The sequence below is a fragment of the Lottia gigantea genome (assembly GCF_000327385.1).
Source record: "Lottia gigantea unplaced genomic scaffold LOTGIsca_159, whole genome shotgun sequence".
Taxonomy (NCBI): Eukaryota; Metazoa; Mollusca; class Gastropoda; family Lottiidae; genus Lottia; species Lottia gigantea.
This window is the reverse complement of record NW_008707942.1, coordinates 228559-248911: the sequence shown is the minus strand read 5'-3', so window position 1 is coordinate 248911 and position 20353 is coordinate 228559. Positions and strand designations below refer to the sequence as shown.

Genomic DNA, 20353 nt, shown 5'->3' with positions numbered 1-20353 from the left:
CAAAATATTCATTTACAATCTACAAAATAACAAATACAAAATACTCATTTACATACTACAATATAACAAATACAAAATATCGATTTACAAATAACAAATACAAAATATTTATTTACAAAATAACAAATACAAAATACTCATTTACAAATTACAAATACAAAATATTCAATCAATACCCCCCCTCCCCCCCCCCGCGAACCGGGCCTCTTCCAATCCAAGTTATGCAGCCGCCAACAGAAACTTAATAAAACAGTAGTCAGTTATACACGCGGGGTCTTGTGTGTCATAAAGTCGCTGAAGCTGAGAATTACATGGTACAAAGTCTTTAATTTTGACAAATGCGAAGGTGTTTGTTGTGGTTGCAGGACGCATTGTAATATCTTAGAAAATAATAAATGTTCAGAACAATAGAATCATCTGCTGATCCGTCTCCACCAAAAGCTTGACAAAATAACAAATCACAAATAACAAATAACAAATCATAATTACCATGGAGTCTAAAGCTGTGGTCAGTAACATGAGGAAGAATAGAACTGTCCATAATTGAGGAACTGGTAGAGTAGCCAGAGCTTCTGGGTAGGCTATAAACGCCAGTCCCGGGCCTAGAAAATATGATAAAGACGACCATGCAAAATTTACGTCCTATTTTTCTGCACAAGATAGACAATGCGACAATGCAGTGAGCAATGAGTAAACAGAAAGAAAGATAAAGAATAACACAGCGAAAGAGACAAAGTAAAAAAAAATACCTGTTCGTACTAAATCTGAAACATGTAAATTAGTAAGATATGACAGATGACCCAGAATAGAAAATACTGCAAATCCCGCATAAAAACTCGTTCCTTCTCCAACTACACAGTATATAATACTATCTCTGTAAAATACAATACACAGTATATAATACTATCTCTGTAACATACAATACACAGTATATAATACTATCTCTGTAAAATACAATACACAGTATATAATACTATCTCTGTAAAATACAATACACAGTATATGATACTATCTCTGTAAAATACAATACACAGTATATAATACTATCTCTGTAAAATACAATACACAGTTTATAATACTATCTCTGTAAAATACAATACACAGTTTATAATACTATCTCTGTAAAATACAATACACAGTTTATAATACTATCTCTGTAAAATATAATACACAGTTTATAATACTATCTCTGTAAAATACAATACACAGTATATAATACTATCTCTGTAAAATACAATACACAGTATATAATACTATCTCTGTAATATAATACTATCTCTGTAAAATATAATACACTGTATATAATACTATCTCTGTAAAATATCATACACAGTATATATTACTATCTCTGTAATATAATACACAGCATATAATACTATCTCTGTAAAATATAATACACAGTATATAATACTATCTCTGTAAAATATCATACACAGTATATAATACTATCTCTGTAAAATACAGTACACAGTATATAATACTATCTCTGTAAAATACAATACACAGTTTATAATACTATCTCTGTAAAATACAATACACAGTTTATAATACTATCTCTGTAAAATACAATACACAGTATATAATACTATCTCTGTAAAATACAATACACAGTTTATAATACTATCTCTGTAAAATACAATACACAGTTTATAATACTATCTCTGTAAAATATCATACACAGTATATAATACTATCTCTGTAAAATATCATACACAGTATATAATACTATCTCTGTAAAATACAATACACAGTATATATTACTATCTCTGTAAAATACTCATATAGAATCAGAAGAGCTGGACATTGTGATGGGGCATTCTCAATCTCAAGCTAACCAATCTCCCAGTTCAGTCTGCCCCGACCAGATTTACAGTCTAATCGAATAGAAAGAAATACTACCTTAAAATATTATTATTAAACTTATTATAGCTGGCCATTGTATGAAAACCTCCCCAGCCCATCCCTACTGAGAAAAACATTTGCATCATAGCTTGTAACCAGACCTGTAAAGAAATGGAAAAAATATTGTTGAAAGTACAATAACAAAATATTTTTATGTGGGAGGGTAATCTAGCAACAAATTATGCCAGATTCAGTGGGCGGAAGGTAATTGAAATCTCGAAATTTTGTGTTAATGCATTTCGCCACTAGATTATAAGCGTTGAAGTGGTCTGCAGCACAGTCGGTTAAAGCGTGGCGGCATTTGCATTGAGTCGACAAACAAATTGTGGGCGTGGATTCCTCTCTCGGTCGGCGAGTGAAAGTCTGGCGACCTTGAAAAAAATGTCCTCAATATGTGAGTAAACCTAGCTCTAATTGGGTATGGGTACGCCGGAAAAGATCCATGCCCAGATTGACAGTATCCTCATTAAACCTTAGTTATTATCCTTGTAATCCGAATGTAATAATTATCAGCAACTAAGCTCATACACTTTCTGATTCTTTGTGATTCCGATTTCGGAAATTGTTCAAAGTATACATCATCAGGAAAAGCATGCATAGGTGGAATTTTTTTCAGATTCAAGAGGATATGAAAATATAGAACTTGCCTGCAATTCTCCAAGTTTGCTAAAATCAGGAATAATATAGAAATATACCCCATCTATGGCACCAGGTAGAGTCAGAGCTCTGATTAATATTATAGTTATCAGTATATACGGCATGGTAGCCGTCACGTATACAACCTAGGTAAAAAATATAGACAATATGTAAACAACCAAGGGTTCAAAATTAAGACAATATGTAAACAACCTAGGGTACAAAATATAGACAATATGTACACAACCTAGGGTACAAAATATAGACAATATGTACACAACCTAGGGTACAAAATATAGATAATATGTAAACAACCCAGGGTACAAAATATAGACAATATGTATACAACCTAGGGTACAAAATATAGACAATATGTATACAACCTAGGGTACAAAATATAGACAATATATACACAACCTAGGGTACAAAATATAGACAATATGTTAACAACCCAGGGTACAAAATATAGACAATATGTAAACAACCTAGGGTACAAAATATTGGATACTTTATACATAACCTAGGGAACAAAATATAGGACACTTTATACACAACCTAGGGTACAAAATATAGACAATATGTTAAAAACCCAGGGTACAAAATATAGACAATATGTAAACAACCTAGGGTAAAAAATATTGGATACTTTATACATAACCTAGGGAACAAAATATAGGACACTTTATACACAACCTAGGGAACAAAATATAGACAATATGTAAACAACCTAGGGTACAAAATATAGACAATATGTATACAACCTAGGGTACAAAATATAGACAATATGTAAACAACCTAGGGTACAAAATATAGGACACTTTATACACAACCTAGGGTACAAAATATAGACAATATGTATACAACCTAGGGTACAAAATATAGGACACTTTATACACAACCTAGGGTACAAAATATAGGACACTTTATACACAACCTAGGGTACAAAATATAGACAATATGTAAACAACCTAGGGTACAAAATATAGACAATATGTAAACAACCTAGGGTACAAAATATTGGATACTTTATACACAACCTAGGGTACAAAATATAGACAATATGTACACAACCTAGGGTACAAAATATAGACAATATGTAAACAACCTAGGGTACAAAATATAGACAATATGTAAACAACCTAGGGTACAAAATATAGGATACTTTATACACAACCTAGGGTACAAAATATAGACAATATGTAAACAACCTCTAGGGTACAAAATTTAGGACACTTTATACACAACCTAGGGTACAAAATATAGACAATATGTAAACAACCTAGGGTACAAAATATAGACAATATGTAAACAACCTAGGGTACAAAATATAGGATACTTTATACACAACCTAGGGTACAAAATATAGACAATATGTAAACAACCTATAGGGTACAAAATTTAGGACACTTTATACACAACCTAGGGTACAAAATATAGACAATATGTAAACAACCTAGGGTACAAAATATAGACAATATGTACACAACCGAGGGTAGAAGATATAGACAAATATGTAAACAAACTTGGGTTCAAAATATAGGACACTTTATACACAACCTAGGGTAGAAAATATAGACAATATGTACACAACCTAGGGTAGAGGATAGATGGCAATACGTATACAACCAAGGGTACAAACTAGGTCCATTGTTGATTTGAGCTTGAAATTGCGTATCGAGTATAACCTGTTTGAACTGATTTACTCAACTTGTTAATAAACTACTTTACCTTGCCTACAGACTCCACTCCTTTAAACAAACAAATATAAATAAACAACCAGGCTAGAGCTAGAGCCAATACCAGATGCCACTGGATAGAGCCTATATCTTCAAAACCACTCGATATCCGTAATACGTTTAAACTGAAAGATAAATCAAGAATCTTTAAATGACCATGAGTACAATGTGGTAGAAAGCGACGATTCATTTGGAGATGTTACCCCAGCCGGGCTAGAGAATATGCCAATTTACCAGCTTGATGCGATAGTCTGATATAGTTTAATCTCATTCTGACCACAGAAACCACATAGACACGATAGTTTGGTATCTTCTAGTCCCATTCTGACCATAGAAAACTGTCTTTGTATCAAACAGTCTGCTAAAAGCAGTAGTTAGAAACGATAGATTGGTATGCAGTTATTTTAAGTGCAAAAAAGTGCTAGAGTACCAAGTAATCAGTGTAGCAAGCAATCTGCTGCATAAATGAACACGATAAAAACGTTTATATAATATTAATGGATGGTTGAGTCGGATCTATTCATTTCATTTTACTATTAATTAAGGTATTTCTTATGCTACGTATTTGTGAAACAAAATAAGGACAAATCAAATCATAGAATATAGAACTTACTTCCAGAATTCTTCAGTTGGAGCATGGTTTTTAGTTGTATTATAAGGGTCCACAGTGTTATTCATCATGATGTGTAACGTAGAAGCTGTTCTGTTGATGTTCTTCAGATAGTCAAACAACGTTACGTTGTTGGTGGTACTATTACCACTGATATCTTGAATAAAACAGGCGTCTGTGTTCCACCAGTTGTCACATCCAACCCACGGTAGAGGAGATTTGAAGGAGTTGAATAGATAATATAAGATCCAGGCGAGAATTGTGTTATAGTAAAGACAACAGATCACTGATATACCAGTCATAGCCAGTCCAATACCTATAATTATTTACAATTTGGCTTGAGTTATTGATGGCAGGATATGGCGTGTCAACTCTTTCCATTTCGTAGCCGTAGAGTACACGGTGTTGTAATCGTGTAAGTTATTGGTGGCAGGGATGCGGTGTGGGTATCATTCTACAATGTAGGCAAGGCTGCAATTCCCCAAAAATATGAAAACTTTGGCTTGAGTTATTGGTGGCAGGGTATTCCTTCCAGAGATGTGCTCTATGTACCACGGAACCAGGTCGACGAGGCTGCAATTCCCTAAACAATATAAAAACTTTGGCCCTAGTTTGTACCATATTTCCATATCCCTCGTTTTGTAGGGCTGTTACTCCTCAACCACTATACAATGGTTATTCTTTAATCTTGTGAAGACAGTTTTCCCCTCAGGCCTATAAAAGCTCATTTTTGAGGTGAATCCCTCTAAATTCTCAAAATTCATGAAATCCATTGGCTTCTGGGATCACCAGAACCAAACTGAATCATTAAACGGTACTATTCAGAACTCACCTCTAACGGCGGGGCAAATATCCCACACTCCAAATGCACTCTTTCCAGAATATTGTCCAAGGGATAATTCTAGAAATGTCAATGGAAACGCCACGAGTACCATGAATACTGCGTAGGGAATCAGGAACACAGCTGAAAAGGAAATAAAATGGAGTTTTACGTCCTATTTCTGTTTCTGATTGAGCTAATAAAGACTGAGCTAATAAAGACTGAGCTAATAAAGACTAGGCTAATAAAGACTGGACTAATAAAGACTGGACTAATAAAGACTGAGCTAATAAAGACTGAGCTAATAAAGACTGGACTAATAAAGACTGGACTAATAAAGACTGAGCTAATAAAGACTGAGCTAATAAAGACTAGACTAATAAAGACTGGGCTAATAAAGACTGAGCTAATAAAGACTGAACTAATAAAGACTGAGCTAATAAAGACTGAACTAATAAAGACTGAGCTAATAAAGACTGGACTAATAAAGACTGAGCTAATAAAGACTGGACTAATAAAGACTGAGCTAATAAAGATTAGGCTAATAAAGACTGGGCTAATAAAGACTGAGCTAATAAAGACTAGACTAATAAAGACTGGGCTAATAAAGACTGAGCTAATAAAGACTGAACTAATAAAGACTGAGCTAATAAAGACTGGACTAATGAAGACTGAGCTAATAAAGACTAGGCTAATAAAGACTGGGCTAATGAAGACTCGGCTAATGAAGACTGGGATAATAAAGACTGGGCTAATGAAAATTGAACTAGTGAAGACTGAGCTAATAAAGACTGCGCTAGTGAGGACTGAGCTAATGAAGACAGGTCTAATGAAGACTGGGCTAATAAAGACTGGGCTAATGAAGACGGGGCTAATAAAGACTGGGCTAATTAAGACAGGGCTAATAAAGACTGGGATAATAAAGACTGAGCTAATAAAGACTGGGCTAATGAAGGCTGGGCTAATAAAGACTAGGCTAATGAAGACTGGGATAATAAAGACTGAGCTAATAAAGACTGGGCTAATGAAGACTGGGCTAATAAAGACTAGGCTAATGAAGATTGAGCTAATAAAGACTGAGCTAATAAAGACTAAGCTAATAAAGACTAAGCTAGTGAAGACTGAGCTAATGAAGACAGGTCTAATGAAGACTGGGCTAATAAAGACTGAGCTAATGAAGACTGGGCTAATGAAGACTAGGCTAATGAAGACTGAGCTAATAAAGACTAGGTTAATAGACACTAGGCTAATAAAGACTGAGCTAATGCAGATTGGGCTAATAAAGGCTGAGCTAGTGAAGGCTGGGCTTATAAAGATTGAGCTAGTGAAGACTGGGCTAATAAAGACTGAGCTAATGAAGACTAGGCTAATAAAGACTGGGATAATAAAGACTGAGCTAATAAAGACTAGGCTAATAAAGACTAGGCTAATGAAGACTGAGCTAATAAAGACTGGGCTAATGAAGACTGGTCTAATGAAGACTGGGCTAATAAAGACTAGGCTAATGAAGACTAGGCTAATAAAGACTAGGCTAATGAAGACTAGGCTAATGAAGATTGAGCTAATAAAGACTGAGCTAATAAAGACTAAGCTAATAAAGACTGCGCTAGTGAAGACTGAGCTAATGAAGACAGGTCTAATGAAGACTGGGCTAATAAAGACTGAGCTAATGAAGACTGGGCTAATAAAAACCGAGCAAATGAAGACTAGGCTAATGAAGACTGAGCTAATAAAGACTAGGTTAATAGACACTAGGCTAATAAAGACTGAGCTAATGCAGATTGGGCTAATAAAGACTAGGCTAATAAAGACTGGGCTAATAAAGACTAGGTTAATAGAGACTAGGCTAATGAAGACTGGGCTAATAAAGACTGGGCTAATGAAGACTGAGCTAATGAAGACTGAGTTAGTGAAGACTAGGCTAATAAAGACTGAGCTAATGAAGACTGGGTTAGTGAAGACTGGGCTAATAAAGACTGAGCTAATGAAGACTGGGTTAGTGAAGACTGGGCTAATAAAGACTGAGCTAATGAAGACTGGGTTAGTGAAGACTGAGCTAATAAAGACTGAGCCAATGAAGACTGAGCTAGTGATGACTGGGCTTATAAAGACTGAGCTAATGAAGACTGGTCTAATGAAGACAGGTAAGTACATACATTGCTCAGTGATGAAGCCTTTGCCAGAAAAAATTGCATTGGACTTTTTTTTATTTCAAACTGTACAGATCTTGGGATTGCTTTATGGGTTTTGGCTTTGAACCAAATTGTTACTGAGAAAGTGATTTGGTGCGGTAGTGAAGGTAGTAAGTCTATCTTTAAACAAAATGTTGAAATGTGTTTCTTTCAGTATTTTACTCGTGGTAATGTTTTGAAAGGCGACATCAAAATAAATCGAGAGGAATGTAATCGTGCTATATATGTAAAATTGAAATGCTGATATTACTGTCCTGGTGATGGGGTTTACATCCGCAACAAATGTTGTGGTAAGATAATGTAATCTAATGGTTTACGTTTTTGTATTTTTATAACACTTTGTACCAACTGTTATTATTCTCGAGTATTGTAGTTTGTAATCCGCCAGCCCGCCCCTCCACACACACACCTAGAATTATTTAAAACTTCATACCTCCTCCATTTTTAGCACATAAATAAGGAAATCTCCAAATATTCCCTAATCCAACACCATAACCAATTAACGATAAAATAAAATCACACTTCCCTTTCCATTGCATTCGTTTTGGGGTTTCCATATTTAATCCATACACCTCAGCGAGGAATGTTTTTACTGTCACTGAAGTAAAAATGTTCAAAATCAATTTTATTCATATTCATAGTGGGGACCTTCAGATTGACGTATACATTTCAATTTAAATAAAGTACAGGTTCACGGTTGGTTTTGTTTTGTCTATCGTTAGAATTTGTATCGTGATACTGGACATTACCTGTGTAATTTGTTGAAACGTTATGTACATTGTTTGAATGAAGTGCGTTATACCATAATAAATTACTCTGTATTTGTTGTTATATATTGGATGTTTTTTGCCTCTGAAGGTATACATCATTAGATCCTAATATTGTAATGGATTGATGGTTTAACGAAATAAAGCTGTATTTTAGTCTGATTGAAATGAATATGTAGATTGCATTTTCACAATGTCAATATAAGGAACTTCGTACTTATACATTGACTTCAATAGTCACTATTTGTGTAACACGGAATGCAGCGATTTGATTGGGTTGTAAGCCTGTGAATACAGTCAATCAGAGACCACGACAGACACGCTGTAAATATAATGGCTTATGGTTTACAGACTTTCTGTCGATGCCTCTGATTGGATGTATTCTTAGTATTGTATTAAAATATAGTCTATTATTATCATATTCATATCAAGGTCAAGGTCAAGGTCTTATTTAGAAGTGAAAAATAAGCCCTTTTGATGCTGAAATCTGTTGGCTTCTACCAGTCCCAAGGGGCTGTCTCGGAGCCACCTGTCAACGAGGAAAATTGATGTCTCTGTGTCTATTTTAAATGGGAAACATAAAATATCAGGTAAATTGAGAACAATTGTGTTTAAGATATCGGTTTCTAAAATGTATCAAATTACAGTTTCTCTTTGTTCAAATTATATTGCTTTCAAACATCAAGATCGTATGTTATTTACTAATTTCACACTTGATAAACTCGCCTGACATAGATTAGGGTGATCCCTAGGGGTCCGAGGGGAGGGGAAGCAGGGGTCATATATCCACGACCTCGGTCTCATTGTCAAGTGTCAACTAGTAAACATATCATTTAATTTTGACAGAGAATTTGGTACTTGTATTTTTATTGAGTAGATTTTAAGGGATATACAAACGATTTAAATTTAAGAGGTTCTAAACCTATTTTTCTGTCTTTAATGCCTAGTACTTAACCTTTTTCATTTTAAGCATATTGTCTGTTAAAATCGTTTCTTGACTCTTGCTTCGTTCAAAATAAACCACATTCCAATGCCTGCATACCCTCATCCGACCGAAACATTCTGGTGACAAATTATCAAACTAACCTTAACTGAATCCAACACTTGTTCTAAAGAGTTCCCTACTGTAACCTAGTTCACGTTCCCTGTTGGTAAGAGAATAATACAATTCTTATAACCCTCGACCAACGCTTTCAATCCCAGACCAACGTTCCTCTCGTACTGGTCAGTCTCGTTCGTAAAGAGTTCCCTACCAATAGGGTAAAACTAACCTGTCTCACGACGGTCTTAACCCAGCTCACGTTCCCTGTTGGTGGGTGATCAAGTTAATTCTTCAACCAAACGACTTATCTTGTCTGGCGTATTCGCTCGTCCCTAAATTATATCCATTATGTTCGGGATTAAACTGGTATGTGTCCTTTCACGTTCGAGTTGTCAAGGTGCATTCAGTATACAGTAAGCTGGATATAAAACTTTACCATCACCCACTATCACTATTTCCTTTAACCTCTTTTTATTGTTGGTGAGTATCAAATACTGGCTTTAACCCCGAGAGGGATGATACATTCCGTAGTCAATGACGGGGCCGAAGGTGGACAGAGGGGTAGTCGATGTAAAAGGGTGTATGTGGTGAGTGGGGCTTTGGTAAATAATTAAGCAATCGATGATATCCTATGTGGGTTTTTATGATAGCGTGAAAGCACGAGCGTTGGTTGAGCCTAATTTAGGGGATAATGTAGGTGTGAGTTTAAACTTTAATTGTTCGAATCCATACACGACTGGTAATCTTTATGGTGTGAAGGCACCTTTAGATACAATAATTCAAGTTTTTTAAAGTTTTTATTAAACATGCTATAAAATAAAAAAGTATGAAGTCAAATGGATGGGAAACAAAGGTGAAAGCAATAAAATACCTAGTCCGAAACATCTGCCTCTATTACAGTCTCTGATAGATATTTTGACACTTATCGACAACTGTCAAAATATCTATCAGAGGCTGGAATAGTGGCAGATAGATGATAAATAGTCTGATAGCATTGGTGTAGGAAAATATATATAATTTACATTGAATCTTCTTTAATGTTGTAATGGATTGTATAGTTTAGTATTTTTCCTGGTTTTATATTATTTCAATATATTCTTGGGATTTGTATTGATCTTGTTCAAGGAATGTTACATTTTAGTTATCTTTTGCTACCTTTGTTTATCCTGGTTACTAGGATGGCAGCCATGTTGTATTTTGCAAGTTTCATATCTTATAGTATCTTTCATGGCTTATAGATTACATTACATATATATTCTCTTTCATTATTACAATTAACTATTCCTACTAAATTACATACAATGCACTCCCAACTCTATTAAACATCTTATTTTCAGATCCTACACATACACTACAGTTAGGTATTTTCCCTCCCATTGGTTTATTAGTTTAAAACCCCTGTACAGGGTAGGTTAAGTTATTAGTATATATTCATATTGTTTTGCATTTATTAGATACTTATTAAATGAAATGAATGGAGTCTACTTTTCTGCACCATGTGGGCTAATGAAGACGGAGATACTTATTAAGATTGTCCTTAAAGATTGTAACTATGCAAAATGGTGACTTTGCTTTTCATATTTATTAGTATTAGGCTGTATTGAATTATTTCATAGCTGGTGTTAGTTTTTATTCTTTAATAGAAATTAAGATCATTCCATCTTAATGTATATATTTTTTTGCCTGTTAGTAATCGTAATCTTCAACATCTAGTCCATCGAACCCTCGGTGTGGTTATTTCTACCCTTAATCCTCAACCGACAACACCAAGAGTCCAATATTTGGAGTACATTATTAATGTCAATATTGGACTCATTGCCATTTGCTAGTACGATTATGTTGGATAATGGTACGCCAAGATCAATGTTTGCGATGTCATCATCCACTGGAAGCGAACGTTAGCTTGTCATCTTCCTACCTACCATTCTCTTGCCATTACATCTGATGACGACACGTGTATATTGTGTTGAAACGTTATGTGCCTAACCTTATTAAAGAAGTGTGTTATATTTCATAATATTCCTAGACTGGTGTTCTTTAACACATTAATTTATTAAATAGCAAGTTAGTTTTCGGTAAAGGGAAGGTCGATCAATTATTCCACACCCATTTCTCTTTGTCGACCCCATTTACTGTTGGGTTGAAATGACTTTCGAATTCTCTGAAAATATAAAATTAAACCATTAAAAGATTAAATCATCTTCTGCTAATCTCTGGGGTGCTGGGGTGGGCGTTGGCTATAAGCAGTAGATGGGGTGTTAATTATTTTCAAACACTGTTAGTATAACTCTGCCGTCACAAAAGTGTTTTTGACAAGCAAACTGTACCGGAAAGAACGAGCTAATATCAGAGGTTTGTTTATGTAAGAGCGGACACACTAATGGTAAAAGAACCAGTTACATCATAGCTTGGACAGTGTTCAAGATATTCCGTATTGTAGTGAGGTTTTGTATCGAAGACACTGATGCACCGTTCCAATTAAGTCAAACGTCGGCGAGTCTTGAAATTCCACTAAACGTTTTATGACGATCCATCGCAAAACCTGCAAACAATATTTAAGGACCTTGGTTGGTTGGTAGATTACAAGTTAACGTCCGCTTCCAGCGAATGCTGATATCGCAAACTAGGTAGTCGTGGTAGATTGGTTCCAATTGGATGATGCTGTGTTGTTGGTTTGGTTGTTGGTAATTCGTTAGATCTGATCGGGTTTTAAGGACCTTTGTGATAATCCCTTTAAGTAGTGTATTGTTTGATTTGTTACCTGGACAAGTGTGCCTTCATGGTTGAGAAGTTCTTTGATTATCCAGACCGGTATTGGTATAGATGTAACCAGGGCTATACTCCACCCTATATAACCAGTAAACCATGGGTAGGTGTAATCACCGTAGGTCGGCGGCTTAAACCCAATTAGTGTAAAAATAAATATAGTCTGAAATGAAAACAATGATTTTTAAAAGGGCCACGTTGACCATTCGCGATCAATCTGACCTTAATCTCAGAAATACAGATTTAAATGGAGGTGTAAGAGGATTAAACATGTGATTATAATCAATTTTGTTCAAGGTTATGTTCCATCTTGCGGTCTTAGCTTCAGAATACGATCCTGTTAAGTTCGTGGTTTTAAAGATTGATCTAAAAAGCCCCACCCCCAGCGTAGCTGTTTTCTTTGGGTTATATCCGCACTGACCCTCGTTGCCCCCCTCGTGGTTTAAATGGCCCCCAGATTCATCATCCTAATCCTTACCACTAAAATAATCGGAGTTACAAACCGCCATAAAATGTTCATAACTACAGATGGTCTTCTCCCCGTCATTAACTCAATATCACCAAAAAACCTCTCTACACCTAAAATACAATATAACAATTATAAAATATTTTTAATGTTAAATAGAAGTATTAAAACATCACTTGAATCATGTTGTTACTCAGAGATTCACACCAGACAACTAACCTATTTTCAGCCTGCTTTCCTACTGAATTTGCTCAAATTCAAAGCTTCTCTTGTCCAGTAGACAAGGGAGGAGCATGTGCTATATCCGTCAAAATATGCCTAGTTTTAGTGGGATTGCAAAACCACAGACTGAAAATTGTAATGGTATAAATTTAAGCTATCAGTGTTCTCAATTCACACTGAGGGATGCCAATATATTGGACGACTGTTTCCTAAGACTCACCATAAATCCATGCTACAACGATACATTCTAAAAATGTTATGATGAAAACTGATATAGAGGCCATATACCAGTCTACTAGTTGAAACATATAAATACCACCCTGGAATAGATATAAAACGATATGTAAAATAAAATTCAATGAACCTTAAAATAATGTCTATATACTAAATTAATTGAATCCTTTTATGAAATTCATGTACTTAAAACTTGTATAAAACAAGTCCAGTTTTCAAAATCTTTTCACCATACCTTTCAGTTTAACTTTGGCCTTAATTTAAAACAGATATCTCAAAATAAACTAAGCAATTCGGCGCATATTCCACTTCTCCCAATATTCAGTAGACCCAGCTGTAAATTGGTACGGATAATCCTTGAAAGAGCAATACCAAGTATCAGCTGGTAGAAAGTAAACCCGAGTTGTTATCCTTGTGAAATCTGGTTATTTGTTTCTTTCTATCTTTGAGACATAAACCGCGTTTACACTGCCATAAAAATTGTCCCACTTGAAGTGAACCGTACTCGATCCGGACTCAGCCCGGATAATTTGTGGCAGGTTAAACGTGGCTATAAGATTAATAAAATATTTTTACCTGTGTAGTATATAGAATATTTCCTAGAAACATCAAACAGCAAACAATAGCTGTTACCAATATTCTAGTTTTAGTGGTTGCTGTTGGTATGACATCTATTATAGCTGTTAAAATTATCTCCAAACTGACAAACTGCAGGAAAGATAGGGAAGGAAATGCAATGTGATTTGAAAAACATGAAGTTGTTCATCATGGAAATTTAAAAGATTTTACTACCTAGCTTGCGAAAGTGGCATGTGGACATAAAATCTATGAGTGATCAAGGTTATCTCTTGAATGCGAATCCTTAATAATGTTCTGACGACAGTTAAAGATGGGTTTCCTTATTTTTTAATGTTAATTTAAGAAAACAATTTGATAAATTGGTGTTTCTAATGAATTGTCATGCATTCTTAATCATATCATTTTGTTCTTATTGCATATAATTAAACGTTTTAACCAATCATAAATGTCTATGTATGTACGGTTTGGATAAACAAAAAAAAACTTTTTGACCTTTCTGGATCGGTCACTCATTGGAATTCCGCTGGTAATTCTCTTCAAATTTAGCTAATTATGAATTAATTATGGACATGTGAGACAAACTGGTACTTTTCCAAGTCATTAGAACACCTCTGCCTTCTATTCATATAAGTATTAGCATTTTCATTTTCATAAATGAAAATAAGGGAACCCATTAAAGTTTGCCTTGTTTCTTCGACAGGCAACATTGTTTTCTTGCTGATTGTGATAACAACTTGACCAAGTCCTGTTTTAACTGAAAGACCCACACCTACTGGAAACAGCCATGATTATTCAAACTCTCCAGCCCAGTGTCTCATACATGTATATCAATTTACTTATTTATACCATTAAAATGTTGTTTTAGACATCTATAAATTTATCTTAAGAGATGGGATTGGCTCTTGAACGCTGGAGGTCATTATATAGCATCCGGGATTCCCGGTGTCCGAGCCAGTACACCTAACCGAGTTATAACAGTAATAAATGGTATTCCAATAAAACCAACCAGGCATGGTAAATGTACACTTACCAAAGAATCGAGGACAACTAAAAGCAACATTAAGAAAAATAGAACGGACCATAATTGAGGGAGGGGCATCTGACTTAAAGCTTCTGGGTAGGTAACAAATGCAAGCCCGGGACCTGAAAAATTAAATATTTTATATTGTTGGTTGTGAACCATTATCATTAGTATTAAAAGTGCAAGCAGTAAGAGTACAAAAAGTTGAACTTGATTTAATTCATTTCGGTTAAGAAAATTCATATCAAGTGATCTCTACATTTTGTGATTTTTAACTAACTAAAACTGTATTTAGGTTGGTCAATTCAGCACCCCTTTCAGAGACTCCACTTAGCTAAAATGTTTATTGGGTATTTAGGTTTGTAAACTCAGTATCACTTTCAGATAGTCCACATAGCACATACCACTGTTTATATGATACACGAGTTTGTTAAATCAACATCCCTTCATACATTACTAGCTATGACAAAGCATCCACTCAAGCGAGTCAAGCGTACCTGCCGCGGCGACCTCATCAACCGGTTTATCAGTATTTACCGACATAAAACCCATTACTGAGAAAACAACAAAACCTGCATAGAAACTGGTACCTTCTCCTACTATACAGAATAATACAGTGTTCCTGGAACAAAGGAATAAGGACGTAAAACTCCATTCTGAAACAAGGGGAGACAGCCACAATCTTAATACATCACTCTACCAGACACGAAGATCACCGATATAACGCATCATTAGTTCCAAAAATCGGGAGAAGACATACACAATCGTTAAAAATCTGTCAGATATCGATTGCAATACTTGATTTCCAATTATATTGCGAATCTTCGGTTAAACATTACAAAAAAGACAGAGCTTGGGTCATCCATGCGAATCTGAGAAAAGACCAATTTTCAACGACGAATTGAAATTCTGGCATCAGGGCGAATTCGTTCAACACCTTGATTTATGCGACCTTCGCCGTCAAAATCTTCCATTACCCAGTCAATCGTGAGATTATTATCAACTGAGGTGAGGTGAGGTGAGTGGGGTGAGTGAGTAAAATGTATACCAACCTATAAACATTGCTATCAAATCTATTATAACTAGCTAGTGTAATAAATGCACCCCATCCAATACCCATAGAATAAAATATCTGTAGTAAGGCTTGAACCCACACCTACAAAACAAATCATACACTAGGTAGACCAATATTACAGCCTCTTTCGCCACTGTTATCAAGTAAGCGTTCCTCTGTGATAGGCTTTCATTAGTTAAAAATAACGTCAGAACGATAATGTGGAAAATAGCTCGTTGGATTACAGTGGAGACGAAAACGATCAGAAACCTAACAATTGTAATCTCATTTTAACTAAATTGAACCCACTGGCCCGCTGTTCCATCCTACGACTGTAAATTTGGCAGAATTTAACTCTCCTTTCACCTAAATATAATAGACAGCATACATCCAGTGCGTCCTAAAGTCGAGCCGGTGTCGGCTTTCAGCCCCTTTGACCAACCTTTAATAAACAACGTACCTGTATATCAGCTAGTTTAGAGAAATCCGGTATAATATAATATTCTATTCCTATTATAGCCCCAGGTAGAGTTACAGCCCGGATCATGATGATAGTTATAAGAATAAACGGTCCAATCGCTGTCACATATACTACCTGAAAATAAAATTTCAATACTTGGATGAAGCTAAAAACGGACTGAGAACTCCGGATTTTATTTAAATTAAGGATCTTGCAACATGAAATAGTTCGCCTTAGTTAACGACCCTGTCTATTACGACCTTGTCTATTATTAATCAAACTGTATGATCATCTTTCGATTCTCTGAAAATTGAGGTAAAGCTACATTCCCGACTGCTGGACCTGCATCTCACCAAACAAGTATACCAATGTATCACACTGGCTCATTAGATAACTCACATGTACAGTCGTAGCTTCTTTCTTACCTTGCCAACAGTCTTAATGCCTTTTATAATACAGCAGAATATGAGAATCCAGCCCACTGCTAGAGTTACCACTAGATGCCACTGGACTGTTCCGACCTCCTCTAAACCGGAAGACATTTTCAGTAAATTGTTACTATAAATAGACATACAGGAACTCAGATGAACACATCTTGAATGGAGTATGTAATCAAAATCAAAAATAAATTTTCTCTAAAAGATGACTCCGGTCGACCATAACTGAAACAATTGCATCTTCTATTGCTCGGTGCCTTATCTAGATCGTTTAGGACCTTAGAGAAAGTTTTGAGACACCCATTTAAACAGGATAACAACTTCTTGTCGACGGTTTGAGCAGAAAACATAAATGCATGTCAAGGTGGCAGTAACCTCACTGATAACCTAATTTGATTTTTTGCCAACAATCGTGGAAAACTGCAATTGTTTCTTCAAGACCCGCCGGTCCGTCGCCTCCATGTAAACATCCGTCGCCCGTCGAGGCTACCGTACATTTCAAAGAATGTAAACAAAAATTATAGAAAACCTAGACACGAATCATTCAATATTCTTACCAATAGACAATCCCTTGAAGTTTCCGTAAAGCTGAATTGCAGAAAGCTAGTGGAACCTTCACGTATTTCGTTTATATTCTTACCTCCAAAATTCTTCAGAAGCCGTGTAGGTTGTGTTGTCAGCTAAAACCCTATTTGTACTATTGACTGTATACCCCAGTCCACTGAGAGTCGAGTTGGTATCAGTGGAATTAGTTGTGTTCACGGTAATTCTGTGACTGACGATACAATGTTCTGTATTCCACGAGTTATCACAATTAGTCCAGGGTAGAGGCGTGAGAAAAGAATGGTATAAATAATACAGGATCCATGACAATATCATAGTGTGGTACATTCCAAATATAGCCGATATTCCATTCATTGCTATACCCATTCCTATAAACACAGAGCAGAATCATCAGGAATCGATTCCATTATAGAAGTACCGACTAATCTGGACCTACTCGTTCTTCGGACGTGATATACGGATTGGATACGGATTATCGAAATCCCATCCATATATCATGTCCATGGAATCGTTAGAGCCAGGCTAGTTGGGCTAAAACAAGAAAGAAAGTTTTAAGAAATACAACCAAATACACTGAAGAAGAATATGTTTCCTTTGACATTTAGGTTTTAATGATTCTGTTCATCAAAGGGTAATGCACCAGGGTAATGCACCAGGGTAGCTTACGTAAAATGCAACACTGCCCTACTGTAGCTACGGAACCTGACTTAACCTACCTTTTAAAGCCGGGCAGATATTCCAGACGTCATAAGCACTTTTACCAGAATACTGTCCTAGAGATAGTTCCAGTAACGTCAAGGGGTAACCAAATAATAACATAAATATAGCAAATGGGATCAGGAATACCGCTGTAAAGAAGATAGCTTGCCAGGCAAGGTAATATACGCCCACGGGCAGCTTTGATTTTAAATAAAAATATTTAGCAGTACAGTAAAAATTACAAGTATGAAATATTCAACCTTCAGTAATATTTTTCGCTTTTTCTGATTTTCGTTAGGTTTCATCTTTGGGTGATTACATACACTCACAAGTTTCGTCAAAATCCTCCAAGAATTGTGCCTTCTAGAGTGTTTACGTGCTACAAATTGACGCAGTTTCAAGAACAAGGGCAATAACTCATACTAATTATTTTTAAATTTTTCTGATTTTCAATAGGGTTCGTCCCTAGGTGACAACAAACACTCATACCAAGTTTCGTTAAAATCCTTCAATAATTATGCCTTCTAGAGTGTTTACGTGCTACAAATTGACGCAGTTTCAAGAACAAGGGCAATAACTCATACTAATTATTTTTCAATTTTTCTGATTTTCAATAGGGTTCGTCCCTAGGTGACAACAAACACTCATACCAAGTTTCGTTAAAATCCTTCAAGAATTATGCCTTCTAGAGTGTTTACGTGCTACAAATTGACGCAGTTTCAAGAACAAGGGCAATAACTCGTACTAATTATTTTTCAATTTTTCTGATTTTCAATAAGGTTCGTCCCTAGGTGATAACCAACACTCATACCAAGTTTCGTCAAAATCTGTCAATCATTGAACCTTCTAATGCGTTTACAAGCTAAAAATTGAACGCGTTTTCAAGAACAAGGGCAATAACTCATACTGATTATTTTTCGATCTCTCTGATTTTAAATAGGGTTCATCCTTGGGAGATAACAAAACTCACGCCAAGTTTCATCAAAATCAGTCCAGAATTGCACCTTCTAGAGTGTTTACAAGCTAAAATTGAACGCGTTTTCAAGAACAAGGGCAATAACTCATAAATCAACGGACGGACGGTGACGACAATATACGCCCCGCCCCCTCCCCCATTTCATGTGGGCGTATCAAAAGGATGAGTCATCAAGAGCATGTTTGAATCACGACGAGTGAAAACAGAGGTTAAATACAGCTGAACAATCAGCTAAATGCCATGGTAAATTCTGGTTTACAAACTTGTCAGTTGTTGTTTGGTACGCAGAAAGTGGAATAGTTAGATACGTACAAAGTGTTAAAAGGCTAATGTCACTAGCCGAACGTCGTGGGTCGGCATGTTAAAGTTTTGTGACCTTCTGTCATCTTTCCTCGTTTTTCCAGTCAACCCAGCCGTAAATGGGCATGGATAACTCGGTAAAGATCAATGCCGAGAAGTTTGGGCAAGGATAAGTCGGTAGAAAGGATCCTCACGAATCTTAAGTGTTAACCTTATTCGTTCTTTCCCCGACGAATTTGAAAACCATATGACTAGATAAAATCTACACCTACCTCCGCCATTTTTAGCACAAAGATACGGAAATCTCCAGATATTGGCTGGACCGATTGTATATCCCAGGAACGACAAGACAAAATCACAATTCTTCGACCAGTGTGATCGTTTCGCTGCATTGGAAGTACTCTCGGGATATTTAACTACTATTTCCTTGTGGTTAGGGCTGAGTTGCACTAATTTGACCTCTTCCATGGTTTCAAGAGACTGTTGTATTCAGTCTGTACTGAAATAGAACAATATAGGTTCATGGTGCAACAAAGCGCCCGACTCATCGGCCATGCCAATCACAGGCATTTCTACAGGGATGGGTGTTGGGGGAAGAAAGCCATGCCAGAAGAAAACAGACGGGTTCGCTTTTGGCCACCTACTTTTAAATTCTTTATCATTGTACAAAGTGAAAATATTTCCCGTGACCGGCCTCATCATCTAATGTTTCCTCGAAACGTCACTGTTAATTTCGCATGTAAAACAGACACCGACGCAAAATTTCACAAATATATTGAATATATTTTAATTATTACCTTAAAGAGAATATTGTCCTCTACTACTACTAGTTGACATATAAACCCCGTAAGGAAATTGTCGTCTGAACTA

The 20353-nt window shown here is 35.8% G+C and overlaps 2 protein-coding genes across 2 annotated transcripts in view; both read right to left on the bottom strand.

Moving 5' to 3' along the window:
* Positions 1–8453, bottom strand: part of LOTGIDRAFT_141305 (hypothetical protein) — a gene marked incomplete at both ends in the record, with an annotated part of 9896 nt that extends 1443 nt beyond the window's left edge. The window contains 10 exons of the mRNA XM_009050922.1: positions 57–136; positions 456–602; positions 750–874; positions 1900–1990; positions 2546–2684; positions 4267–4399; positions 4888–4972; positions 5033–5200; positions 5717–5848; positions 8330–8453. Coding sequence (XP_009049170.1) covers positions 57–136; positions 456–602; positions 750–874; positions 1900–1990; positions 2546–2684; positions 4267–4399; positions 4888–4972; positions 5033–5200; positions 5717–5848; positions 8330–8453 — 1224 coding nt within the window. The remainder of the gene's footprint in view (positions 1–56; positions 137–455; positions 603–749; positions 875–1899; positions 1991–2545; positions 2685–4266; positions 4400–4887; positions 4973–5032; positions 5201–5716; positions 5849–8329) is intronic.
* Positions 8454–12397: 3944 nt separating this feature from the next.
* Positions 12398–19951, bottom strand: LOTGIDRAFT_141322 (hypothetical protein; the record flags this gene model as incomplete). Its single annotated transcript, XM_009050921.1, has 12 exons — positions 12398–12634; positions 12950–13050; positions 13380–13479; positions 13970–14101; positions 15003–15115; positions 15491–15615; positions 16046–16149; positions 16508–16642; positions 16933–17065; positions 17657–17876; positions 18225–18356; positions 19756–19951. The coding sequence occupies 12 exons, from the start codon at positions 19949–19951 to the stop codon at positions 12398–12400; spliced, it is 1728 nt and encodes a 575-aa protein (XP_009049169.1).
* Positions 19952–20353: the final 402 nt, after the last annotated feature.